We start from the raw sequence: 24990 nt of genomic DNA, 5'->3' as shown, positions 1-24990 counted from the left end.
TCACATAATACCTTGAATTGCTATTGTATATATTTTTGTTATTGTATTGGGCTTTGCATTAACAAACAGGTAAGACCTAATAATGAGGCTCTTTGGTAGTTGGTTCCATAACCTAGTTTTGTCAGTTTAAGTGGAGGGAAGTCTGTGGCCCTCCAGATGTTGTTGGATTCCACTGCCCTTCAGGTCAGGAATAATGGGATTTGTGGCCCCAACATCTGGAGAAGTTCAGTTTATTCATCCCTGATTTAAGATGGCTGTTCACATGAATAAGGCATATACTGCAGCTCTGAACACTTGCTTGTTACACTTGCTTCCATTGTAAGTGTGTTTGGAGCTTTGGCAGCCTAAAAATGATTTAGCTCAAAGGACTCCTTTAATTGGTTTGAGAGTTTCAGCCAACGCATATAATCCTAATACTTTACAATTAATAGGTTGAGCGTTTCCTTTTAGAAAACCCCAAGTTTATTGTATAGGCTCCTGCTTCCACATATCTTTTTTTTTTCCTTCTTGGACACACTTGCATCATGATATTTGCCTTGAAACTTGATTGAATAGTTATTTTAAAAAATTTTAGTAGGCTCATTGTATGGTAGAAATAATGTAAGCGATGCAGAGATGACTTGAGGAAATGGCTTTTTTCCGGGACGTTTCCTTGGGCTGAAATAAATGGGAAGGTCTTTAAATTATCTATTGGTCTCTAGGTATCAACAAGATGCTTCCATTGTTTCTAAAGCAGACCATATACACCTTTAGGCAATAGCCTGAGCAGGCACCCTTTATCAATGATGGAACTGGCAGAGGAGAAGCCATGCAGAATTTGCAAGAAACACTGTTTTGTCTAATTGGACTCTGCCACTTATTTCTGTTCATTAAGCTCTGGCATTTCCACATCTTTCATTCAATAATTGGAAAAAGGTGCAATCAAAACCTGAATTTCTGTTCCCTTCCTAAATGCTTTAAAACAGGGTTTCAACATTGCTAAAACGGTTGATGTTTAGCTGCTATCTCCATTTCATTGCATGCTTGAAGTCCATTTGTTTAAACAAGCAAACAAAAAGGACTGTATCTCAGGGGCATTTAGCTGAGTTTTGAGGTTCTGGATTAGAATATTCTACATTGTAGTGCTAGGCTTCATATAGCAACTGAAACACAAAAGCAAATACACACCAACTCTGGTTGTTTTAAAAACGAATCTGCTATGTATATTGTTAATTAAGTTTTAAAACATTTAAACTGTCATGCCCTCGTTCACATTTGTAGTCTGGCAACAGGCTTTGCCTCTTTGAAGTCATTCTCTTTTGATTTAAGCTAATTAATCAGAGTTTAGTTTTAGCCATGATTGTTGCAAAGAACGTGCCAATTTCTCGAGATGCGCCATGGCTCATCTTTTACGAAGCGACTTAACTGTGTAACATAAAGGGCATTAGATGTCTTTCTAATTGGTTTAATCTTAATTGGGTTGACTTCATTGCAGAAATCTCTCCAACGAGATGGCTGTCTCTGCCTTTCATCTTCTACCCCTATATAAACAGGAGATTAAATGTCCCCCCACTCATTTTCTGCAGAAAAACGCCCCTACACCTGCGAGGTTTGCAATAAGTCCTTCAAACGACTTGATCAAGTGACTGCACACAAAATAATACACAGTGAAGATAAACCCTATAAATGCAAGCTTTGTGGAAAGGGATTTGCCCACAGAAATGTTTACAAGAATCACAAGAAGGTAAAAACAAAAACAAAAACAAAAAAAACCACTCTGCTGTTGTTGTTTACAGCTCTGCCAGGCTTAGATTTGCAGCTGTTGCTCATTTTAGTGATGGATCAGTGCGCTTTGGCATGCTTAGAAACATGAGCTTCAAATCTTGCAAAATATATTAGCTAGCCTTCCTTTGCGATAGCCTAGATATCTAGATCATAAACGGGTCCTTTGTGATTGTTTCTTTCTTTCTAATCAGTCCAAACTAGTTCAATTGATTGCATACTTGTTTTGATTTTGTTCCTTTAGGAATTTTTTTTAAAAGAGTAACTTCTTAACTATATCTATCTATCGTGATGTTGCAGTCATTTTTTCTCTTTGTGGCAGACATTATCAGGAGAGCCATTAAAGTTTGCACTGACGACATTTCAGTTAGACATGATTTCAGCAACAGAAGAAAACTCTGCCCCCAAAGTACAGAGGGACCTCACATTCAGGCTCCACTAAACGACTCCTGGCTGTGTGATTTAAGCTCCAATCTGCCTGCCCTAATTTTGATAATGCCTGTCATTACTTTTGACCCTGGGTTACGTTTTCAATGGCACGGCTGCACCCTTGACTGCTGCCGCTGCTTCAGAATTGCAAGACTGTAAAAAATTATCTGGCTGGTTTCCTGCTTAGTCTTTGAAACCCTACTGCTCCTTCCCTCCACCCGCCCCTTGCGCCAACACTTTGATGAAATAGATATACCAATACTTACACATTTTTCACAGTTTGGCTCATGTTATATGCCATCTGGGAATCTGGCACCGGATCTTTGCACCATCTTTTGTGTTTTCAGCCATAAATCATATGAAAGTAATAATAATAATAACCAGAATGCTTCTAACAGGGTGAAACAACGATGACTGTTCTTTCTAAGGCAGACAGGATGCATGAGCCCGTTGAAAGACACAAGAGCTTGCATATCAGGGCCATAGCTTACATATGTAATGACCTTTTAAAAATACAACTTACAAACTGGCTACATTGAGAGCAAAGTGGCTGAAAGCTATTCTGAGTAGTCAACTTTAAATTAAAAAGAGAGGGAGAGAGAAAGGAGGGGAAAACATGTCCCGTCCCCCCAGTAATCTCTGTGTCCTGAAGCATTTTTCATTCAATAAATAAATAAATATTGAAAACCTAATGTGGACCTTGCCCCGAAATTGCTTTGAGAGTCATGGAAATATGTCCACATTGGTGTATTTTTATGTATGAGGTGTGAAGATTGAATTACGGCATTTCCATATTGGAAAGCTCAAGCAGCAGAGCTGGGATGGGCCCCAGCCTCAGTCTCTGAACCCCTGGATTTGAAGCTCATTAACAATATTGAACCAAGTAGATCAGGGATGGACTTGCTTCAGTTTGCGTGGTATGCTTTTCTTTCTATCTTGCTTGAATACTCCTGGCCCAACAGTGTGCTTTTACAAAGCTGGGTATCACTGATCTTCGTTGAGTGATCAAGAATATGCATGTTTGCTTAAGAAGTGCCTAGCTTGATTCAAAGCAAGATAAATCAAGTCCTACATTCACAAGCAGGGGTGTCAACGTGAATAAGATATTGAGGAGGCCAAGGTAAGCCCCACCTTGCATAATCAATCACATGATGCAGTACACGCACACCACCCCTCAGATATTTTACTGGGGGGCAAAAGCCCCCTCGTCTCCTAGGAGTTGGCTTCTATGTTTGCAAGTACTGCTGCAAACAGCAGACACAAGATGGCCCCCGGCACATTGGCTTGTGGTTCACCAAGGGATTGGGACCCCCTTCCTGCCCATTCCTATGGCAGACCATCGGTCTGAATGAGTAGAAACAAGTCTGAGAATATTCAGTGCTAAAAAAGATAAAAACCTGAATCATGGTTACCAATAAGAATAGTTGATTTAATTTGAATGAAGTATACAGATTAAGCAAATGTGTGTATTCTGCATAGTTAATTCTGCACCTGTAGGTTAGGGTAGAAGGTGGAAAGCTAAGTTGCCTCCAACAACTGGAAATTCTGACTCTGAGCTATAGACAGGCTCAGAGAGTTTTCAGCCCTATTTGTACAGCTTTAAGGGGTGAAGCTTTAAAAGAGCAAGCAGTGCTCCCTCAAAACCCTTCAATTGTTCCACGTCATTAGAAGAGCAAGTAAAAATTGGCATAAACTACACTAAATGAGCTACAGTGGCTGTTACAGAAGCTTGTGAAACTCAGCTTTCTTTTTTCTCTTTTAAACCCTTATGGTTTCAAAGATAAGACTGGGAAACATGATAGCAATTTGGGCTGGAAGCTCAGAAACCAGATGGCAAGTGAAAAGGAACTGTAATTCATTCATTTACTCTAAGTTTACTAAAGTTCTTAGTTTTAAGCTCAGAGCTGAAAGATTACAAGTTTTCAAATTTTTAGCATTTGGCGATAATAATTCTGTAGTAAGAAGCTGTCCACGCTAGTGCCTGAGACACAGCAACTGATAGGAAAATACCTGCTAATTATATTGGCTATGGCTATGTACAATTAAATATACCAGTGAGCTGTAGCAGTTTGGGTTCATGCGGTTCATGAGCTGTTTGTGACTGTGGTCCAAAACAGACTGACTTCATACACTTTTCTCGCCGTCTGGCTACACCACCAAAAGTGAGCTGAGTTGTGGAGAAAAGTTTCTGAAGAACATATTGCAACTAGGTCAGCTGGGAAGCAGACAAGTTTATCTCATCTCACCTATGTACAACTTTTGTTGCAAAAAGTAGACTCCACCCCTCCCTTTAAAGATGAATGAAGTATTAAGCTATCTCTCTCTGTGTGGTTAAAGGAATATGAATGGACCCCAGTACTGTAATTCTATTTTTGCCGTCAAGTCTACTTCACAGAGTGTAGTAAACCGGTCCCTGGGCTGTTGTATTTCAGTCTATATGTGGAGGCTCCCATGTTTGAACCTTCCTTCATAACAATAACAAATCACTAAGTATAGAGAAATAGCATTTCAAGGGCTGGGCAAGAATACTCCCCCCCCCCCCATGTCTAGCTTTCTCTATGCAGGTTTTGTTTGGGGGGGGTAATGGAAGAGCATGCTGTCATGTGAACCCCCACCTGCCATTTGAAATGGTACTGTCTAGGTGAAGGGTTGACACTACCTCAGGGAAATCTACATCTGAGGTACCCACTTGTAATCTCTTTTTGTATGCATTTTGTGCTACTCTGAGTAGTGCTTCATTTGTAAAGTATCAGGGGCTGGTTCTGAGTAATATAAACAAGTTTATCTGGAAATCTTCTCTTTAATCTATGGATTTACCTGGAGTAATTGTGTTTTATTTATCTGATTTAGGAAATGTATGCACTACTGATCATTTTTAGCAAAATCTCTATAGAGTGGCTGACAAGGTGTCATAAAATGTTACAGAACAGAAATGGGAATACAGTAAAGACATTATAAAAATCTGTTGAACCTGTTCAAACATATGCTGCTTGTTCCTATGCTTCTCCCAGGAAACAGGTTATATTATAGCAGCCTTTTTTAGACCACTACTCCCAATAGTCAGGGATGATGGGGATTGCAGTCCTTTCACATTTGGAGGACAACTGCTTTGGGAGGGAAATGCAGGAAGCAAAAGTGCAGTTTAGTGGCCAACATGTTTTGGACCTTGTTAGTGAGTTCTACAAATAAAAATATTTGTATAGTTAACAGAACTGTGCATTAGAGATAAGACCTAGTCAAATGAAGCAATGTTTCTGTGTGGTTTTAAGAAGGGAAAAGCCATAGCTTAGTGACAGCATACACAGTTCAGCTCCTGTGCTCAGGTTAGCTGAATTGGGAAAGAGCTCCTTTGGTGACTTTGGAGAGGCAGTGCCATTCAGAATATGCAGAATACTGGGCTAGATGAACCATATCAAAGGCCTGCTTAGTAGCAGACATCTCCTGATCTGCAAGCCTGATTTGATCCAGTAGTTACCAAAAATTCCAAAACACATCTAACAAATCATATCAAAGCACCAACTTGGGTGCTTTATTATTCGTCTGCAACAGGCATAGCTTGGTCAGAAGAGCAAAATCCAACTCCTATAACAAAAAACACGTTTTTCAAATTTGATACCGTCAAATATAAATCCATGATAATCTTGTGGTCTTTGCACTGAATTGGTATTAGAACCATTTCTCTTAAGAATATTTAATGAAAAACAGGACATGGGGATTGTGCCCTCTGGGAGGGTTTTATTATATGCTTTGGGTAGAGGTTGCCTTGACGCCTATGGATAATTTTTTTTATGGATACATAATCTGGTGGTGTGCTGGAGCATCAGAACAAACTTGGCTGACTCGAAGTGTGTGTTTGACTATTTTCCAAGTTTACCCAGTGCTGTAACTGATGTGGTTTAACATAGTCTTTTCACAACAAGGAGTTGATTTCATTTTGAGGTGGCCCAGTCATCCATGTGTAGCATATAAAACACTTGCACTGCAATGGTGCTTATCACCTCAGATTATAAAATGGCTAACAATAGCATCTTGGTTGTACACACTTTCATTATTTCACTTTGTATAGTGCAGGGCTTGTCTACAATGAAGTTTACTGTGCGTCTGCAGCTGTTAACATTCCTATTTAATTTGCACAATCTACATGACACTACCTTCCAACAATACCAACCCTGATGCTCTCCCCTTGTAAATGTGGGTTTAGCCATACAGGGATAATCTAATGAACTGGGGGAAATTTGCCCTCAAACCGCTTCACTCGGGTCACAGACTATTTGTCGCAGTGCTTTTGGATAGGTGAATCACCACTTTCTGCTCTTCCCCTTTGCATGACCACAACTTCCCTTGTGCTTTCATTTCCTTTTATGTACATTCTTGTAGCTATTTCTGGCACGCTCCTGAACAAAGTGTAGCCTTAAGACATTTCTTAATTTTGCTCCTTCAGATTTGCACAAAACCAGAAAATTACACAAACCAGTCACATTAAAAATGGTTTCCCGAACATTTATATTTGGCTGACTATGTGCTTTGTTTACATCCTGGGCTCAGGGCTCATTCAAATCCCGGGTAAGTCCTATAAAAGGAGGATTCTGGGGAGTGACTTACCCCACTCCAAAATTAGTTTAGCTCAGTCATGTGACCTATTAACCCAATAGAATTTACTTGAGCAGAAGGGTTGGTGTAAGTCAAGGGTGGTGTAAGCTGACATAGCTGGCAGTAGCCCCACTCCTGAACCAAGTTTGGGGAAAAATTGCCCTGGCTCCCTATCATTTGGATTGCTTTGTAAGTGACTAGGTCAGCCACACTCTCTCAGCCTAATCCTACCCCACAGGGTTTTTGCGACAATAACAGGCAGGGAGGCATGTGTGTTACACTGATTTGTGGCGTAGGATAACAAGCTAGGATTCTACAATAAATGTTTCCAGCTCTGCTTTCCTGATCCATTGCCCCACCACCCTGGCAGATGCCTTTTATGTTTAACTAGTAACTGTGGAGACATTAGCAGACCCTGAGTAAAGGGGGCATGGGGATGCAAGGCTGAGAGGAAAGCACAGTGTCCCTAAGGATTTGCCATAAAAAGAAGTGCTTTACTGAACACTCCACATGCATAAGACAGAGTGTCTAATAAAAACATATGCATTCTTGGCAACTCCTCCCAGTCAAAACAACTTAAAAACCCTGCTGCATGCAGAGAGGTCAGGTATCTGAGACCCCCCTAATGAGACTGGGTGCCTCTACCTGATGAGGGAGAGGAGAATCTCTTTAAGAAACTGGATCTAAAGGCTACCTGTATATACCCTTAAAAGTTTTCTAATATATCAGGCCACAGCTTCACATTACAGATAGGCTTTAGAAGATGTTGGAGATCTTCACAATGGTTTCATGGATCATGTTTCCTCACAATATAACATTTGTAATATTTGGGTAGTGGAGGAAGAGGACCATGTGTGTGCTTGGGCATCATAAATTCTTTTTATTTCTTTGAGAGCTGCTTTATATCACTATGCATGTTGAGTTGGTTTAGTATAGAATATGACTAGAATACTTCAGGATAGTTTGCATATTTGATTCCCTAAGAGTTGTGGAAGTGTGGTTCGGCTGTATAAGAGACCCCTGATGAATTCCCATCTTCACTCTGGGCAAAAAGAGTTAGAAAGAGGTCATAGTCTGGAGATCTCCTCTTTCTCTGCCCAAGAGCTGGCAGGGTCAATATTGTCATTAACAGCAATCAAGAAGGAGGTACAGAGTGAGAATCATTTGCATTTGTAATACTGGGTGCATATATTTTTTTTTACATCCCTTGTTATTGCATATTTATAATGTTGAAAGTAATTGAAAAGGAGCAAAAATAGAATAGAAATTACATGAAGCTGATAAAATCTGAAAGAAAATAAACACTGCTTAGAAATGTAAATTAATAAAACCATTTCCTACTAAATGAATTGCTGTACTGAGCCTCTAATTCTATTAATTCTAATTCTATGTTCCAAACTCTGCATAGCTTCCAAAAGAGTGACCAAATGCAGTTCAACCATCTTTACATTTATTACTATGTACTCTGTCTACTGGTCTACTCTACTATGAGGAACTGTTCGGTCTTCCAGTGTTGTAGAACAAGCTGCTACACTTATAACCTAGAAAATATGTGTCTTCAAACAGCAGTCAATCAGCACTGCAAATGGCTTTGGAAATTCTACATGATTTCACTCATATGGGCTTCTGTTAGGAAGAGGAATTAATCAAAACTCTTGATAAATATAGTTCCTTCAAATGTGAGCACAGTCAACAAAGTTCTGCATGTAGTTAACTGAGAGTCAATTGAAACATTATAGCTCCCATGCAAAGGCTGATTAAAAAGTGTTTATCCTCATACTTTGTATCCTAGGCATAACATTTAAAAGCCTCTTACACTATGTATTGGCTCAAATTTGTAAAAGGTCAAATTTGTACAAGGGCCAGCAATTGCTTGGGATGTGCATTGCTGGTGGTGGTGGGAAAACACTGTGCACATTTTGGTAAATGGAAGGAATGGCAAGCTTTTAAATGCTACTTACAATGCTTTTGGGAGTCTGTAACATTTAAAATTGGCCTGATAATTCTTGTAAGGGAGTGACAGTGGTTTTGGTGTTCAAGATAGTGGTTTAGAAAAGCCGATAAAGGGCTGTTAAGTGGCAAAGCAAGAGAAACTCTGCAGCTATTCTGAATGAAACTTAAGGGCTTGTTTACATGATCTAGAAACAGTGTGACCAGATGCCAATGAAGACAAGATTCCTGCACCTTTTAATAGTGGCATAGGAGAGGGAATTTCAGCAGGTCTAGAGTGCACACTACACATGCTGAAATTCATTTTTCTAAAGGTGTAGGAGTCCTGCCCTCTTTTGCATCTGGATCCCATATAAGGAAAGCAGAGTTGATACAGCTGAATTAACCATTCTTCATGCAGGAAATAAATCCCAGAGTGATATAGTCAGGTTCAAGGTCTACAGTGTCCCCACTTTACTCTTTGCACAAGAGACAAGGGAAGTCCAAGTACTTCTGATTATCTGGGGGTACTTTTCTATGCTCTCAGCTTGATTTAGCTTCTGATCAGATTAAAATAAATCAGAAGGTAAATCTATTTAAGATGTTCAAAAAGCCAGATAGCTGATCACCTAAGCAAGCCCCAAGTGTGTTTTTAAATGAGGGCGGGGGATTTTTCACTCATGCATGGTGCCAGATTAACAGCCCTAGAGACTGAAGCCTTCTATTTATCCACAGAACAGGTACAGCACAGTCAGCAGCCATGCAAGCTTTCCCACAGCAAAGTATCAACCAAATGTCTCAACCCTGTTCTGGAGGAACCACCTGTTGAGGTGAGAAGGTAGTTCAGTCTCTTTATGTCCAGACTTGATTTGGCTTTTCTGTAGTGACTGCTGTTAAAGAGCCACACCAATGGCCCTAACAAGGATGTGGACTTTGGAGAAAAGCATCCAGCCTTTTGTGTAGGCCACATCCATTTTAAAAAAAGTGTTGTTAACTGATAACACAATATTTTGGAGCAACTTTGAAAATATGGCTCAATCATTTTTCTGGATGAAGAGTTTTTACATCACCTGCCGTAGATTATCAGAAAATGACAACAGGGGAGCATGGTCATTTTCGTTTCTTCTGCCTCCTGATTATTGTGAAGAGGCTGAGAAAACAAATCCTATGCTCCTCAGCCGGAAATTATGCTGCTGTACATGCAGAAGGCATGCTGTTTCTGGTTAAAAGGGGGAAATGAAAGGTTTCTTCTGTCCCCCACTGCTGGTTTCAACCTTGTCTTTCACAATGAAAGCTTGAGGAGATGGAAGACTGTTGGGGCCACACTTCACTCATTTGCTTGAGCTCTCTTGGGAAAACATAAAGCAACTCAAGTCCCCTTCCCCACTGAACGTTTTCCAGAATTTTTTGCAGAGGGTGGGGGGTGAATGCAAAGTGAAGAACGATGTTGTAGTTTTTAACTTGTTTTATTTTTAAAATTTATATCCTGACCTTCCTCCCAAAGGAGCTCAGGGTGGGAAAATGGTGTGGGAAGTAGTTCCAGGTGCACTTGAGGAGAAAGTCCCACTCTGCCTTTCCTTTCTGTCCTTCTGCAGCTAGTCTAGAATTCATATCTGTAATGGGGAAAAGGCAACAGTTACTTTGCAGCAAAACCTATGGGCAGATGGTGCATTATATGTGAAAGATATTTCCATGCCTTGTTCTACAGTAGCAATCTATTATCGATCACAATTCCTGTGATCTGCCAGAGGCTTCTCTTTGAAGGTGTTCTTAGTGCATTAAGTGAGAACAGCAAGGCACATAATGTTTCTAGTGGCTGTTCTCTAGCTATGAAATATCCCCCACCTTAAAGTTTGTCAAAGTCCAGAGGCAATGTTAACTTCTTTTATTTAAGAGATACTTATTGGGATAGCTCCATGTTTTAATCTGTATTTTTTTTGTACAGTGGTACCTCTGGTTTCAAACTTAATTCGTTCTGGAGGTCCATTCTTAACCTGAAACTGTTCTTAACCTGAGGTACCACTTTAACTAATGGGGCCTCCTGCTGACGCCGTGCCGCTGACACGCAATTTCTGGACTCATCCTGGACCAAAGTTCTTAACCCGAGGTACTGCTTCCGGGTTAGCGGAGTCTGTAACCCGAAGTGTTTGTAACCTGAGCTGTTTGTAACCCGAGGTACCACTATAGTCATATACAATCCAGATTACAGTGATGTGCTCTATGTGTGCCTTGCTCTGCAGAGCCTGGAAAATCTCCATGGCATGCAAAACTACTTTGGATTCATTTGCACTTGTTTCCAGTTGGTTTCTGCACACAATGCAAAGTCCCAGTCCTAACCTACAAAGACTTAAATGGTTTGGGGGCAGGATATTTGAAGGGCTGTCTTGTCCCATGTAATGCTGTCTGGCGACTGTGCTCTGTACTGAAGGCCCTGTGTTTCACCAGTTTCAGAAGCATAAAAGACAGCCAAGCAGCGCCTTTTTTTGTTGCAGCATCTGCATTGTGGGCCTCCTCTCCCTAGAGAAGAAGTTCAGTTGGTTTCCTCTCTCTTACGCTTTAGGTGCCTTCCTAAGACTTTTAAAAAATTATCAAGCTTTTAATGTGGCTTAGAGCTTTGTCTCCCTGTTTCAGCGCTGAATTGTTTTATATTTCTCTTGGTTTTATTGTATGGAACTGATTTTATTCATTTTGAACTGCTGTTATTTGTGAGCTGATTTGAGTTTATTTTATAAATAAAAACCAGGTATATATATATTTAATAAATAAAGTAGATATATCCAGATACACAAGTGTAAACATAATAACAGCAACAAACCCAGGGCACAACTCATGCTTGTTCAGTTCACAGATGGCCTTTTCATTGGGTTGTATCCAATGGTCCTCTTCCAGTTACGGAAGGGCTTTTGCATCCATGAACAGAAAGCAAGGGAGGCAATTTTCACCACTTATCTCTTCATCCTGCACCTCCCAGTTCCCTTAAATTCTGTTCTGGAAGATTGGGGACTCTCTAGCCAATGTAAGAAGTATTGCAGGGTGCAGCAGGGGAAGAGGAAATAGGCGAAAATTGTCTATCCCAGTTAAGCTGTGGGTGAACATATCAGACGACATGGTGATAATTCAAACAGCTCTTGCTTATTCACAGGCCAGAACAGAACTGAACTGAAGGGTTCAGCCAGCCTGCTTATATAGAGCTCCACTACAACGCAACAGTAACAACTTTCTGTAACTATCCAATCACTGAACGTCACTTTCAATCCCTTATTTGCATATGTGGACCTGAGTGAAAACTATCTACAGTATCCCCCTGCTGGCCCAGAGTGAGAACTTCAGCACATAACAATCCCCATTCCATTATTAGGCCTTCACTTTCAGGAATTGAAAGACCCCTTCTACTCCAATAGATACAACCCATTAATTTTGATGTAGCTGAATTTTTCTGAGGGAACTCTGTGATACTGCAAAACTACTTCATTTTTCGAAGAATTTCAGAACTGCAGGTGGTGTTTTGGCTTCGTATTTTTTATAATAAATTATGTCTGAAAAAGCTTGTTGATTGGGTAAATGTGTAAGTGAGGCAAACATGAGGGAAAGCAGCTGTATTCTAGTAGGGCAAGAAGTTCTTGCTTGAGCTGTATGTTAACCTTGGTCAACTTCAGAAATCCCTGGGAGGATATCGGTGAAAGTGACTACAAAACTTTGGTGTAATGCAGTCCTTACAGGTTCTGGTACTGGTCTGAGTCATGAGCAATGCCTTCAAATAATTTTGCATTTTACATTTAATGGAATTTTACAACTTTCCCACCCCACCCTATGTGTGGATACATAGAATTTGTGTTGCGTGTTCATTTTTACCTTAAGCAAAATACTGCTTTTGAATATAAATTTGTGTAGTAGCCATGCACTCTGAACTATAATGAAACAATTCTCTCTGTCCTCTCAGTTAACAGAAATCTAGTGACTTTTGGTTAAAGTAAGTACAGTTCTAGATCTACCCAAGCGCATTAAACAACAACAAACCTCTTTCATGTATCTGGGAATGAGAGAAAATTAAAAACACAGAAATATCTTAACAACCTGATTATTCCAGTGTATTATACATTTTCCAGGAGGAAATCCAAGAAGATGTATGAGGGGGGTGGGATGGGGGGGGTGTCCTTTCAAGCTTTATGTTTTATTTATGATTTGAAGCTTATTTCAGCCACGAAGCACTTCAAATGTGGCCACAACAAAATCTACTCCCCAAAATTTTGATACTACTGATCTCAGTTTCAAAATAATAAACAAGGTTGAACTGAGAGACAGGATTTGAGTTCTAACTTCATTTTTAAGCTTCAGAAAATAGAGCTAAGCAGCTGGCAGAAAAGTAGGCTTCAATTAAGCGGGGAAATGTCATTCTTTTATGTTGGGCATCTGAACCACACAAAAAATCTTGAGTGTGGTTTTTATCTCTATGGCCACATTTATATGTACATTTCTCTGTTTGGTGTTCATCTGCTTGGCACCAGCCAAGCATAAGCTTCTCCATCACAGGAGCATGTGGTTTTAAGCCTTTGTTGCTTTTTTGGTGAACCGAGGCAATATCTCTTCTGAACTCAGCCAGCAAGGTTAGCCACAATTATTGTAATGACTTCTAATTGATCTTGCTGAGCCTTTCCCCTTTAAATACATTGTCTTTCATCTACAGACCCATTCTGAGGAGAGACCATTTCAATGTGAGGAATGCAAAGCACTGTTCCGAACGCCATTCTCTCTGCAGAGACACCTTCTAATACATAACAGTAAGTGCTAATATAGAAGATCAAGAAGTTCCCACATATCACTGCTGTCTTGTAATCTGTGAAAGTAAGTGCACTGTTAGTTTAGAAGACTGTCTGGTGTAGGTTAGTATCAGAGTCTTTTCACTAAATGCACACAGAGGGGGGGGAGGGATGGAGAGGGAGATTTAGAATTTAAAACTCTAACCATGACTAGTAAAGTGGCATGTAGTTTATCAATAAACTAGTGATGCATTGTATCTTTGGCAGGGAACGGAGTCTTTGTCTATTTGATTCAATAGAAAAATGATCTTTAATATACCATTAGGCTGAGAAGCTACAGAAAGACAAATGTGTTTATTATTTAACAAACATCCCTGGGTGGTGAGTCCTTCTGTCAATGTGGGCAATACGAATGAGTTCTTCAGAAGATCTAATCCTGGTTCAATGCTCGAAATTGACGTGCCTGTTTTCTCAGCTCTTCCATCTACTCCTTACCCAGGAATAGCCAAATTGGTACAGCACACTTTGTCTCTCTTGTATAAAACTCCAGTGCTGAGTATCCTGACCTTACTGCTTAGTACCATTCACCAGTAAATCCTGCCCATTTTGTAATGAGCTTCCCTTTTTTCAAGATATGTCATTGGCAGGCAATGGTCGGTAAACTCCTAATGACCATAATTCGTGTGGTGAATGGTGGTAAATGATACACATGCAGGGACATTCACCCTAGGAATGTGGATCTCTGCAGAGGGTGTGATGTATATTCCAATTCAGTCCTTTGTGCTGCCTGTGATTAGCATAGGGAAGGGCCATAGGTCAGATGGTTCGATCCCTGGAGTCTCCAGGTAGGGCAAGAAAAGCTCCTGTCTGAAACCCCGGAGAGCTGCTGCCAGTCTGAGTGGAAAATACTGACCTAGATGGACGAATGGTATGGCTTGGGATAAGGCAGTTTCCTGTGTTCCTATGTTAGCACACATGAAGGGGAATGTAATTGTATTCGTGGATATTTGAGGGTGATATAGAAGGTGAAGTCATTGCGGAAGAATTAAAGTCCTTATGCAGAAATTTACCTCATGATTCAAATATCATCTGTGTCCTGAACTTGGTTGCCTTAGTCGCAAGTTAGCTCCTCAAGAATGGTAGCCTCAGATGATCTGCCTTAAAGAATTGCGGGAAGGATTACAACCTGATACATAAAGCATTGTGAACACTTTAAAAGCATTATATAAATGCTAAGTATTATTATTGTAATCTGATACATTTTGTATGTGATGTTGCTCTTCACATGCCTGTGTTACAAGGCAAGTTTTAGCCAATAATAATAATAATAATAATAATAATTCATACCCTGCCCATCTGGCTGGGTTTTCCCAGCCACTCTGGGAGGCTTACAGCATATATAAAAACAGCTAGAGTACTGCAGTATCCCATGTGAATTTGGGGGTCTGTTCAACAAACAAAAACATTTCAGTACCATTCCCCATTGCTACTACTAAGAAGCAATTCAAACAAAACTAAAAGTTGTGGCTGCGAAAGTCAAAGAATTCCCTATAGACTTCAAAATCTGTTTCTCCACCTTGAAATCCATTAGGCATTTTTAAAATCTCCTTGATGCCTGATCATCTTGATCGTTGTTCCTCTGGTGCCCAAGCATGCGAGTTGAGATTTTGTTTGTGTATCTTTTGTATGACTCATAGAAGACCTGAGATTCTTAGATAATCCTTTGAGACTCAAAGGTGACGTGTACAGAAATGAAGAAAATGTGCCATGTTTGTACAGCATAATTGTGCTTGTAACAAGTTTCTGAAAGTATTGAATGATTCTCTTGTTTACTAGGCTGACCTTGTACAGAGTAAGCAAAATCCTGTAAAATGCCAAACACTACCCCAGTCCAATATTGTGCTGAAGCAGTTAATTATTCATTCACTTCAAAATTTTATAGCCTTCATATCTCTATAAAAAAAATTAAATGTCTAATGCCCAACTGTCAATAAAACAAAACCAACACAATACTATGCAATACAATAAACTGATCTGTAGAAAACACAACTTGAAAAAAGAGACAAGGCATGTAAATGAAGAAATCTTTAATAACAATACATTTTTTAAAATACTATGCAATACAATAAAATTAGTATATCTGCTTGCATTTTATGTTTTGTTGTATTCACAATAGTATGTGGCTGTCTGCAGCTTGCATTAGTTTTTGTGAGTTTACATTTTTCAGTGGTTTCAGAATGGTCAAGCAGGCCCAAATGTATAAATAGCGATGACCAACACTTCCTATCTATGTTTTTAGCTGTTTCTATTTTAGCTGTAAGCCGCCTTAACTTTTTCATTGCTGAGAAATGTGCAAATTCGTCTTCACTTGAGTAATTTGTAGAATAGGAAAATACCTCCAAGATACACCTGGAATGCACACTGAGTGTAGATTTCTAAAGTGGATGCCTGAAAAATGTGCTTTCTTGGACATCTTTCAAGGAACTGTAGCAGGAGGATTATACAGTCGTAACTTGGTTCTCGAATGGAATCCATTCAGGAAGTCTGTTTGACTTCCAAAAACATTCAAAAACCAAGGTGCAACTTCTCATTGGCTGCAGGAGCTTCCTGCACTCAACCGGAAGCTGTGGAAGACACATTGGACATTCGGCTTCCAAAAAAAGTTCATAAACCGAAACACTAACTTCCGGGTTTGTGATGCTCAGGAGCCAAAACGTTCGAGTCACAAGGCATTCAAAAACCAAGCTATGACTGTATGCCACATGAAGTTACGATACTTTTAGAAACAGTAGTTTTATAAACACCCCTTAGTATGATAGTGGAAGTTAAGCTAAATCTACTACTAACATAGCTTTATTCCTTTTTCCCCTCTGCAAGGTGAAAGAACCTTTAAGTGTGATCACTGTGATGCAACATTCAAAAGGAAGGACACATTGAACGTTCACATACAAGTAGTTCATGATGGCCATAAGAAATACAAATGTGATTTGTGTGACAAAGCCTTTGTGACACCGTCTGTGCTTAAGAGTCATAAAAAAGTAAGTATAACCCGTAGCTTGTAAAAACTGAGGTCATTGTAATAGGTTAAATTCGTTCAGTGTGTACTATGCTTACCTTTGAATATACAGATAATAGAATTTATTTTAAGGTAAATACTTTCAGCTGCGGATTGTCCATACCAACAGAGTAATAAATACTTATGAAAAGTGAAAGCATATGCAAATATTAGAATTAAGGTAGCTGTAAACACAGTTTTCAAAAGCAAGCAATGACGACCTTCAAGCTTATTGGTGTGATCCAATCTTATTTATGAATCAGTGGAGCTGTTTTAAGACTCCCCAACAATCTCTGTTCCTTTGACTGCAACTTATTACAATTTTTTCCCTCATATCTCACTCTCATTTCTTATTCTGATAACAATAGGATTGTTCATTAGCTTCAGAGAGAAATCTATGCAAGAACTTGTATTATTTTAATTGATTGTTTTGGGAAACATTGCAAATGTGGATGTGGACAAATACCCAGAAGGGTATGAAAGGCTGGAATAAATCATTCTTTCAACATTTCTTCGTCCATTGCCTTTGTATACCTGCTGACAGCTATTGAAAAAGCCCAATGACTCAAAGTACATAGCTTCTTGGGGAAAATGCTAAACTCTTCCCTTCTTTGTTAAGCCATTGCACGTTGTATGCCCTCTCAGGGCCAAGGCTGTGGTCTTGAGTTTGAAGTATTGACGGGTTTGTATTTGTCTTCACTTTGATTTCATTATTGTTTTGTGCTGTTGCATTTGATAAGATGAGCTATGTCAACACTCTCTCCACCTCACTCTGTAAATCCTGACTTTCGATGAACAGAGTAAATATTGACATTGTTTATCCACTAGGGATGCAGGAGTTAGTGGCAGGATTTATTAGGATTAAAAGAAGTCTCTAGAAGGTCATATCCTCTGTCACCTTATCTAACTGGCAGGTAGTCTTATGGTTTTGATTAAACCCTTAACAGTTTTGTAATGGAAAAAAGTTAACTATATTGATTTTTAAAATAAAATAAAATCCTGAACTAGTAGGCAGAAGCCTAAACCTTCGTTCAGTGGATATTTTTTCTTACAGTTGTAAGAACTGTAAGAGTTCTTACAGTTGTATCCATGGAGTTGTATCCATAGAGAGATCAGGAATATATGTTGTATCCATGGAGAGATCAGGAATATATGTTGAGTTTTTGCCCTCTCATTCTTCTTCATTGGTCCTTACTGTGGAAAGAACTGGAAGTGACTGAACTGGAAAATCCTGCATCCGAACAAACGCAGTCTGCCTGAACTTTGCAAGACAGCACCCATTTGAGTGGCCAGAAGCACCCAGTGTCTGCACTGTGTTGACCTTGGCTTTGATTTCTATTTATTAGAGCTTTTATAATCAGCCCTTCAGACTCTATCCATATAAGAAGGTGCCAAATCTAGTTTGTGGGGCAGGAGTGTGCCATAATCTGAGTGCAGTCACTGAGAAGGACTTTGCTCTTGTTCCAGACAGCTGAGTTTCCACCCTAGGTGGCAATGTCCTTCTGATCTACAGGAGTGGGCAGGGTAGTAAGGGAGGAGGCAATTCATACAGTATACTGGACCTAAGCTGTTTTGAGTTCTAAAGGGAATCCCAAGAGTGTGGTGTTGCTCTCCCCTCACAGTTGTCACCCAGCAGTGGTGGCCTCTTTTACTTCTCACCACTTTATTTCATTGGCAGTGGCTGTTGGAGTCTTAAATATATAACTGAGTTGGTAGAACATGAGACTCTTAATCTCAAGGTTGTGGGTTCAAGCCTCACATTGGGCAAAAAGATTCCTGAAATGCAGAGGGTTTGATTAGATCAGGGGTCTTCAACCTTTAAGACAAAAAGAGCCACTTGGACCCGTTTCCGAAGAAAAAACAACAACTGGGAGCCGCAAAACCATTGCGACATTTAAAACAAATATAACACTGTGAACGGCTTACTGTGCTTGACTATTTCCTGAGCGGCTACAAAACTAGCATATGTTGTGGAATTTGCAGACTTCACCCAATTCTTGAAATTATTTTTGCTCCTATCAACCTTCCTCATAAGTTCTGCAATGGCTTTTCGTCTCTCATCTCCATCTGGATATTTTTCAGCAAAGGCTGTGTGTTTATTGTGGAAATGTCTTGCAATATTTGACTTTTTGTTGTTTGCAAATTTCTCACCACATATTAAGCATACTGGTAAACCAGTCTTGTCAGTAGAGAAGGCAAATGATTCTGTCCATGTATCATTAAACATTCTGTTTTCTTCAGAAATTTTTCTTTTCTTGCCTTTATCCATGGCTGGCCTACCGGGGGTCCAAAAGAGGGACGTAACTAGAAATCAGAGGGCCCCATAGCAAAATTTGCGATGTCCAATAATCAATGCCCCAAAATGCCATAGAAAATTAATCAGGGCCCCAGTGTACCATAAATCATAATCAGTGCCTGATGTAAATAATAATTAATAATGAGGGCCCAATGTCATCCTCGTCATTTTAAAATAACTTTTTTGACACTTTTTAATTATTTTTTTGTTTGACCCCTCAGAATTACTCCTCCTCATAGAAATAAACGTTAAATTAACAAGTTACCTTTTTTTGAGTGTGTGTTCTTCACTCCCCTTCAAAACAGTGACCAGCTTACATGCCCCCTTTCAATGCAGCCTGCTTACAGCCCTCAACCAAAATGGCCGCTCCCGCGACTCCCACGTGCGCCCACAAAGATGGCGCCGACGATTTTCCCTTATCGGTGCCCTTTAAAGAAATGGCCGCCGCAGCTTCAACCCACACCTAGAGGAGGCTAGAGAGGGAGAAAAGCGGGGGGGGGGGGAGGAAAGCAGCGAGGATGGCGGAGAAGGACTGCCGGGAGTGGAATCCCACACACCGCGAGGGGAAGGAAGGTAGAGGCTGCGAGCTGGAACGGGGCAAAGAGGGCGGTCCCCGGTCGTGCCTGGCCTTAAATGGGCTAGGCCACGCCTCCCCGGCCCCGCCGATTGGCGGGCAGGGTTGCAGGCACGCCCGGGGATTCCCCTGTTCTCACGGGGGCAAAAGGCCAGCCCCCGCGAGTGGAGTGCGGGAGGGGTTAGCTCACAACCCCGTCTCCTCTCTAGCTCGGAAATGGCTTTGCGGAAAATGCGCCTCCTCCCCTCGCCTCCGCCCCGGAGCCGCGGCAAAGGCGTTAAAGAGCCGCATGCGGCTCCAGAGCCGCAGGTTGCCGACCCCTGGATTAGATGCCCCTCACAGTCCCTTCCAACTATACAATTCTATTATTCTATGGTGTCACCTGGACAAGCTATATTTTAGTGACATCAAAAAACCTTAAGTTTCCTAATTAAATCAATCAACTTAAATGTCATTCCTGGAATTATTCCCATTGTATTTTACTGTGGCTAGGTCCAGCATTCCATCTCATATTCACTAAAATTCCAAAATGTTCTTTTAAACAAGATTGCTGGATTAAGTCCCTTTGCAATGAACATAAACTACAGTCAAAGTTGTGTAAAAAATGTACTTTCTCATTACTATCTAGTCGCAATGAATCTTTCAAGTAGTCATCTTTCTCACAATAGTTTTTGTAACGCTCAAAATCTTCTTTTCCAGCTATAGTAAAAGTGTTTTGTGGGCCAAAGTCTCTTTAACAATTTTATTGAACAATAGCATTAGTAGAACTGGACACAAACAGAAGTTTTAAGTGAACTTAAGGTTATCATTAAGAAATCAAGCCAGTGTTTGCTATAAAAACTGTAGTGCAAATATGGAAGTAACAAGGACCTTTTTCTTCTGCCGCAAGCAGTTTCAAGAACCAATAAAGATTAATTGAATTTTTATGAGCCAAACCATTTGAGAAATAAAAAACAAATTTGGCCTGTAGTTAAGTTAGATAACCTGGTTTGTTTTGCAATGAGTAGCAGTATTCATTCAGGCATTTTGTGGTGTTGTCCTAAAGAGTAATTGTAATCTTAAAGTGTAACCATTATTAAACTCTTAAAACCTGAGTTTGATATTATAGTATGATATGTAATGGAAGCTGAAGAAATTAGACTCTTGGAGCAATAAGAATAATAAACATTATTAATTTATGTTTTCTTTTGAAGCTAAGTTAACTCTTTCTCTTTTCCCTCCTTCCCCCTTCTTCCCGGTAGACTCACACGGGCGAAAAGGAGAAAATCTGTCCATACTGTGGACAGAAGTTTGCAAGCAATGGAACACTGAGAGTACATATTCGAAGTCATACAGGTACAACATTACTTTATAAGAAACATTTCCTAGGCACTTGAATTGCACCATTTCATAGTGTAGATTTGCCTATTTGTATTGAAGGACAGTTGCCATAACTCCCCTGTAAAAATCACTGGTGCCAAAATTTGGAATTAGTTGATTAAAAAATGAAATCTAATAGGATAATCGTTATAGAGAACCCTAACTTCTACTCACCATACTTTAATATTTTCACAGTACAGTTTGCAGTGGAATTTTACTTTAACCCTTTAGTTACTCTTTGCCAAAGGAACCAATCAGTTTAAACGTTCACATTTTAAACCATGCAAACACCAACCTTGCTTTAAGAAACATCTATGTAGTTTATTCCCTTGTTCAACATATCTTTCTCACTCATGGTTGGGTGCTCATTTCTGATTTAGCTAGTTTACTTTTGGCCACTGTTTCTCTTGAGTGTCAGGCAAAAGCTATTTTTCTTGCGTAAAAGTTATTTGCAAGGAACAGCTACATGGGCCCTTCTGTTTCAGACCTGCATTATGCATGTTGCTGCTGCTGCCTGTTCTTCTGCTTGTGTTGCAGCCTGCAGTGGCTGTATGTCACTCAGCTGTAGTAAGCAAGGTACATGTTGTGATGCATGACACTGTGACACGTGTGGTTGGAAAACACACCATATTACACATACTGATGCACGTTGATGCTGCGCTAACATTCAGAGATACTTTAAAATCTCAAAATTCTGGAGAATTACTGTCCTAGTCTGTGCTGCTGCTGCTGCTTTTATTATGTGGCTCCAAACAGAACTGATGATGATGATCATGATGATGATGATAAAGCGATAAAACATCAGACTTTAAAAACTTCCCTGTCTAAAAGTCAGACAGTTGTTTATTTCCTTGACATCTGATGCGAAGGCATTCCACAGGGCGGGTGCCACTACCAAGAAGGCCCTCTGTCTGGTTGAATTTGTAACTGTTCAAGGAAATGATGAATTACTGAATGGACATCCAATGTAGCTAAAAGTTGGAAGATTCGTGACATACAAAAGAATGTATTTGTTTAACAACTGTTATATACTGCTTGATTCTTACAATACTTCTAAGTGGTTTACAAGAAATATTCAAATTATCAGTAAAAATAGTTCTTCAAGGTTGTTGTTGTTGTTGTTGTTGTTGTTGTTGTTGTTGTTATTTACGTGCCCTTCCTCCTAAGGTCCCAGTGTGGGATACAACATTAAAATACAGCATTGTAAAAAAAACTTACAGTCACAAAAAATAACATGAGGGATAAAAACTTTTATCTGCCCACTTTCTCCATACTGTGCATCATTTTAGATAGGCCTCCTCTTATTTGTCTTTTCTCTAAACTAAAAAGCCCCAATTGTTGTAACTTTTTCTCATAAGGGAGTTGCTGCATACCCTTGAACATTTTGGTTGTCCTTTTCTGATCTTCCTCCAACTCCACAATATCCTTTCTTGAGGTGAGGTGACCAGAACTGTATATAGTATTCCAAATGTGATTGCACCATAGATTTGTATGGTGGCATTTTGATATTTGCAGTTGGCCTTTCAGCTCCCTTCCTAATGATCCCTAACATGAAATTCGCCTTTTTCACTGCTGCCACACACTGGTCCCAGCTCCAGTTCCCTACTTGTAGATTTTGCTGGCGATCCCTCAGTGCCATCATGTTCTTACAACTGGCTGTACGTGTCTCTGTCACCTATTATGAAGTAGTTCTACTTATCTATAGATCTGACAGTACATCGAAGACACAAATTTCGAAAACAAAGTGGATGCCCTAGAGCGTTCTGTTTACCACAGACTACGTATTCGAGTAATTGGCAAGCTGCTGAGTGTTTTTGTGATGTTTGGTTTCCAACTTAAAAGGGTGAGGATTGGTGTTTGACATGCAAAGCGCTTGTTAACAAATAGTCTTCTTATGACATTCTGTTCAGTTTTGCATAAACAAATTTGGCTTGCAGGAAGATGACAGAACATGTGCACTTAATCACTTGGCTTCCTAATATGTTTGATAAGTCTTAATCACTTCCATCTCTCACGGCCACCTGTTAAGATTAAAGCTGTTTACTTGTTTGGTCCTGTTTGTAATTCTGACTGTAACCAGGGCTGAATACTGATTATTCCAATGAAAATTTAGATTGTGTAGCTGAAACAGAATCTACTTCTTGGAAAGGGCTGAAATTGTAGTTCCTCACTGGAGGGTAAGGACTCAGCAGATGGTCACAGAATCCTTGTTTGCTGGTCACTGTGATGCAGGCGAATAATCCTGGGACAAAAGTTTTGTAAGAGGATATTATCTGACTCTGTATGTAGCTGCACATTAACACATTTGCGGTATAGGAAGCTAATAACATTGTACTAAATGGTATGATCCATCAGGGCAGTAGCATCTTCGTATTTCTTAATACCTAATTTAGACCTTAAAAAATGTCATGACTGATGTAGGATTAAGTTTGATATCTCCAGAATAAAGTGCAGTGAATTGTTGACAGTCCCAAGACTTGAGCATTGCCCCAAACATGTGGGTGTTGTGCTTTCATCTTGTCCTCCTGTTGTAACCTTTTCTACTTGTGCGCAGTGAGGGATGGGGCAGAGCAGTGTTTCTCACCTGCTTTCCCAGAGCCAAGTATTGCTGCCAGTTAAAGAGAGGGGGGAGGGTTCAGCTGTGGGAAGCTCGAAGCGGGTGCAGCAGTGGAGCCAATCTGATGTTCCTCTCCTCTTGATGATGCTTTGTGGTAGGAAGCCGGCTAGCAATCCTTTGCAGTCTGCACCATCCTGTCAACAGCTGGGTGTCTGCCTGTGCAACATTTACAGTATAATCCTTGAAAGCTGTCACCGTAAAGAAATTTAAGAAAATTTGATCTTGGAGGACAATAGACAAGCAAATTCTGCCCATCCATATTGGGGGACAAATACTAGATTTGAGTTTGATTGGGAAACATCCATAACATAGCCCCAAGAATTCACGGTCATTTGTCAGCATGTACTGGTCTAGTAAATCTTGTTAGTAATGACAACCATGTTCTTCTCAGAGATTAGCAAACACTCTCTGCAAGGCAGGAAAACTAAGCATGTTCATATTTTCCTCAACCTCTACTATTTGATGTTGATTGGATAGCAGTCCACAAGTATGTCATCATCATCATCATCAACCTTTTATTCGACCGTCAGTCAGAAAAAAGTACATTTGTCAATACACAGTTAAAACATCCAGGAAGATTTTAGAACTTAGCCAACACTAAAAAGGGCTAAACAGATAGCCCCATATCAATACAGTCAATTATAGTCTTGCGACGCTTAAAAGCTAAAAAAAGAAATTTGGCCACCAAGGAAGGTATAGCTCTAGTGACGTTATTCAGCAAGTGTAAAACCTGGTTTTCTCCAGGTAGGAAGCTAAGTTGACATAGGAGTGGGTCTATAAAATTTTGTCTAAGCTCTGCATAAGAAGGGCAAGTCAAGAGAATGTGTTCGGTGGACTCAACCGCACCCATGGCACAATGACAGGTTCTCTGGGCGTATGGTACTCCCCTGTACCTTCCCCACAATATCGCCGAGTCAAGGCAATTTAATCTAGCCGCTGTAAGAAGTCTGCGGTATTCCACATAGTGGATTTCTGCAAGGTAGGGGGCTGGTATGGTCCGATAAATCTGGTCCCCTAGGAACATCCCTGGTTTTACCTGGGCTATGTCCTCTTGTCTGGCAATGTCACTCAGTCTCCGGGAGATCACAGCTCTAGCTTGATTGTACGTCATAGACTCAAAGGTGAGACAATCCGCAGGATTGAACCTCGTTAATGACCTCCCTTTCCCACGATGATTGGAAATCGTCCCTCAATATCAAGGGGGCAATGCCCACTGGTTTAAAACAAAGCTTGAGCCATAGCCAGAGCTTCGTCTTCAAGGCCACATACCGTAGAGCTTGCCAGCCAACCTCTAATCTCATAACCGCACCCGCTACCGAGGGGGGAATCCTAAGGATGGCTCTAAGGAATTGCGTTTGGATAGAATCCAGTTTCAAAAAATCCCTGCGGGAGCCTAAAGAGATGCCCACCAAAAGAAGGGGGAGGACTTTCATTTGAAAAAGTCTCAAAGCTATCTTCACTGATTGAGCCTGATTCTTAGCATATAGAGATCGAATCTGGATGGCTGCTTTAGATGCATTAGTTGTTATATAGTCTCTATGGGCCAGAAAAGTCCTATTTGACCGTATTACTTGTCCCAGATATTTAAAGCAGTTAACCTGCTCTAGGGGGATCCCGTTCATC

General features: G+C 40.2%; 1 protein-coding gene across 4 annotated transcripts in view; it reads left to right on the top strand.

Moving 5' to 3' along the window:
- PRDM5 (PR/SET domain 5) overlaps positions 1-24990 on the top strand; it is an 89879-nt gene that overhangs the window by 33190 nt on the left and 31699 nt on the right. For 3 of the 4 annotated variants that reach the window (XM_077933997.1, XM_077933998.1, XM_028743504.2), the window contains exons 10-13: positions 1566-1723; positions 13394-13487; positions 16344-16504; positions 20633-20726. In XM_077933997.1, the coding sequence (XP_077790123.1) occupies positions 1566-1723; positions 13394-13487; positions 16344-16504; positions 20633-20726 (507 nt within the window). Of the gene's footprint in view, positions 1-1565; positions 1724-9444; positions 9540-13393; positions 13488-16343; positions 16505-20632; positions 20727-24990 lie in introns of all 4 variants that reach the window. The other variant, XM_028743506.2, reaches the window with a different exon arrangement.

This window comes from Podarcis muralis, chromosome 9, assembly GCF_964188315.1.
Source record: "Podarcis muralis chromosome 9, rPodMur119.hap1.1, whole genome shotgun sequence".
NCBI lineage: Eukaryota > Metazoa > Chordata > Lepidosauria > Squamata > Lacertidae > Podarcis > Podarcis muralis.
Note: the sequence above shows the minus strand (reverse complement) of the source record. Positions and strands in the feature narration are given on the sequence as shown.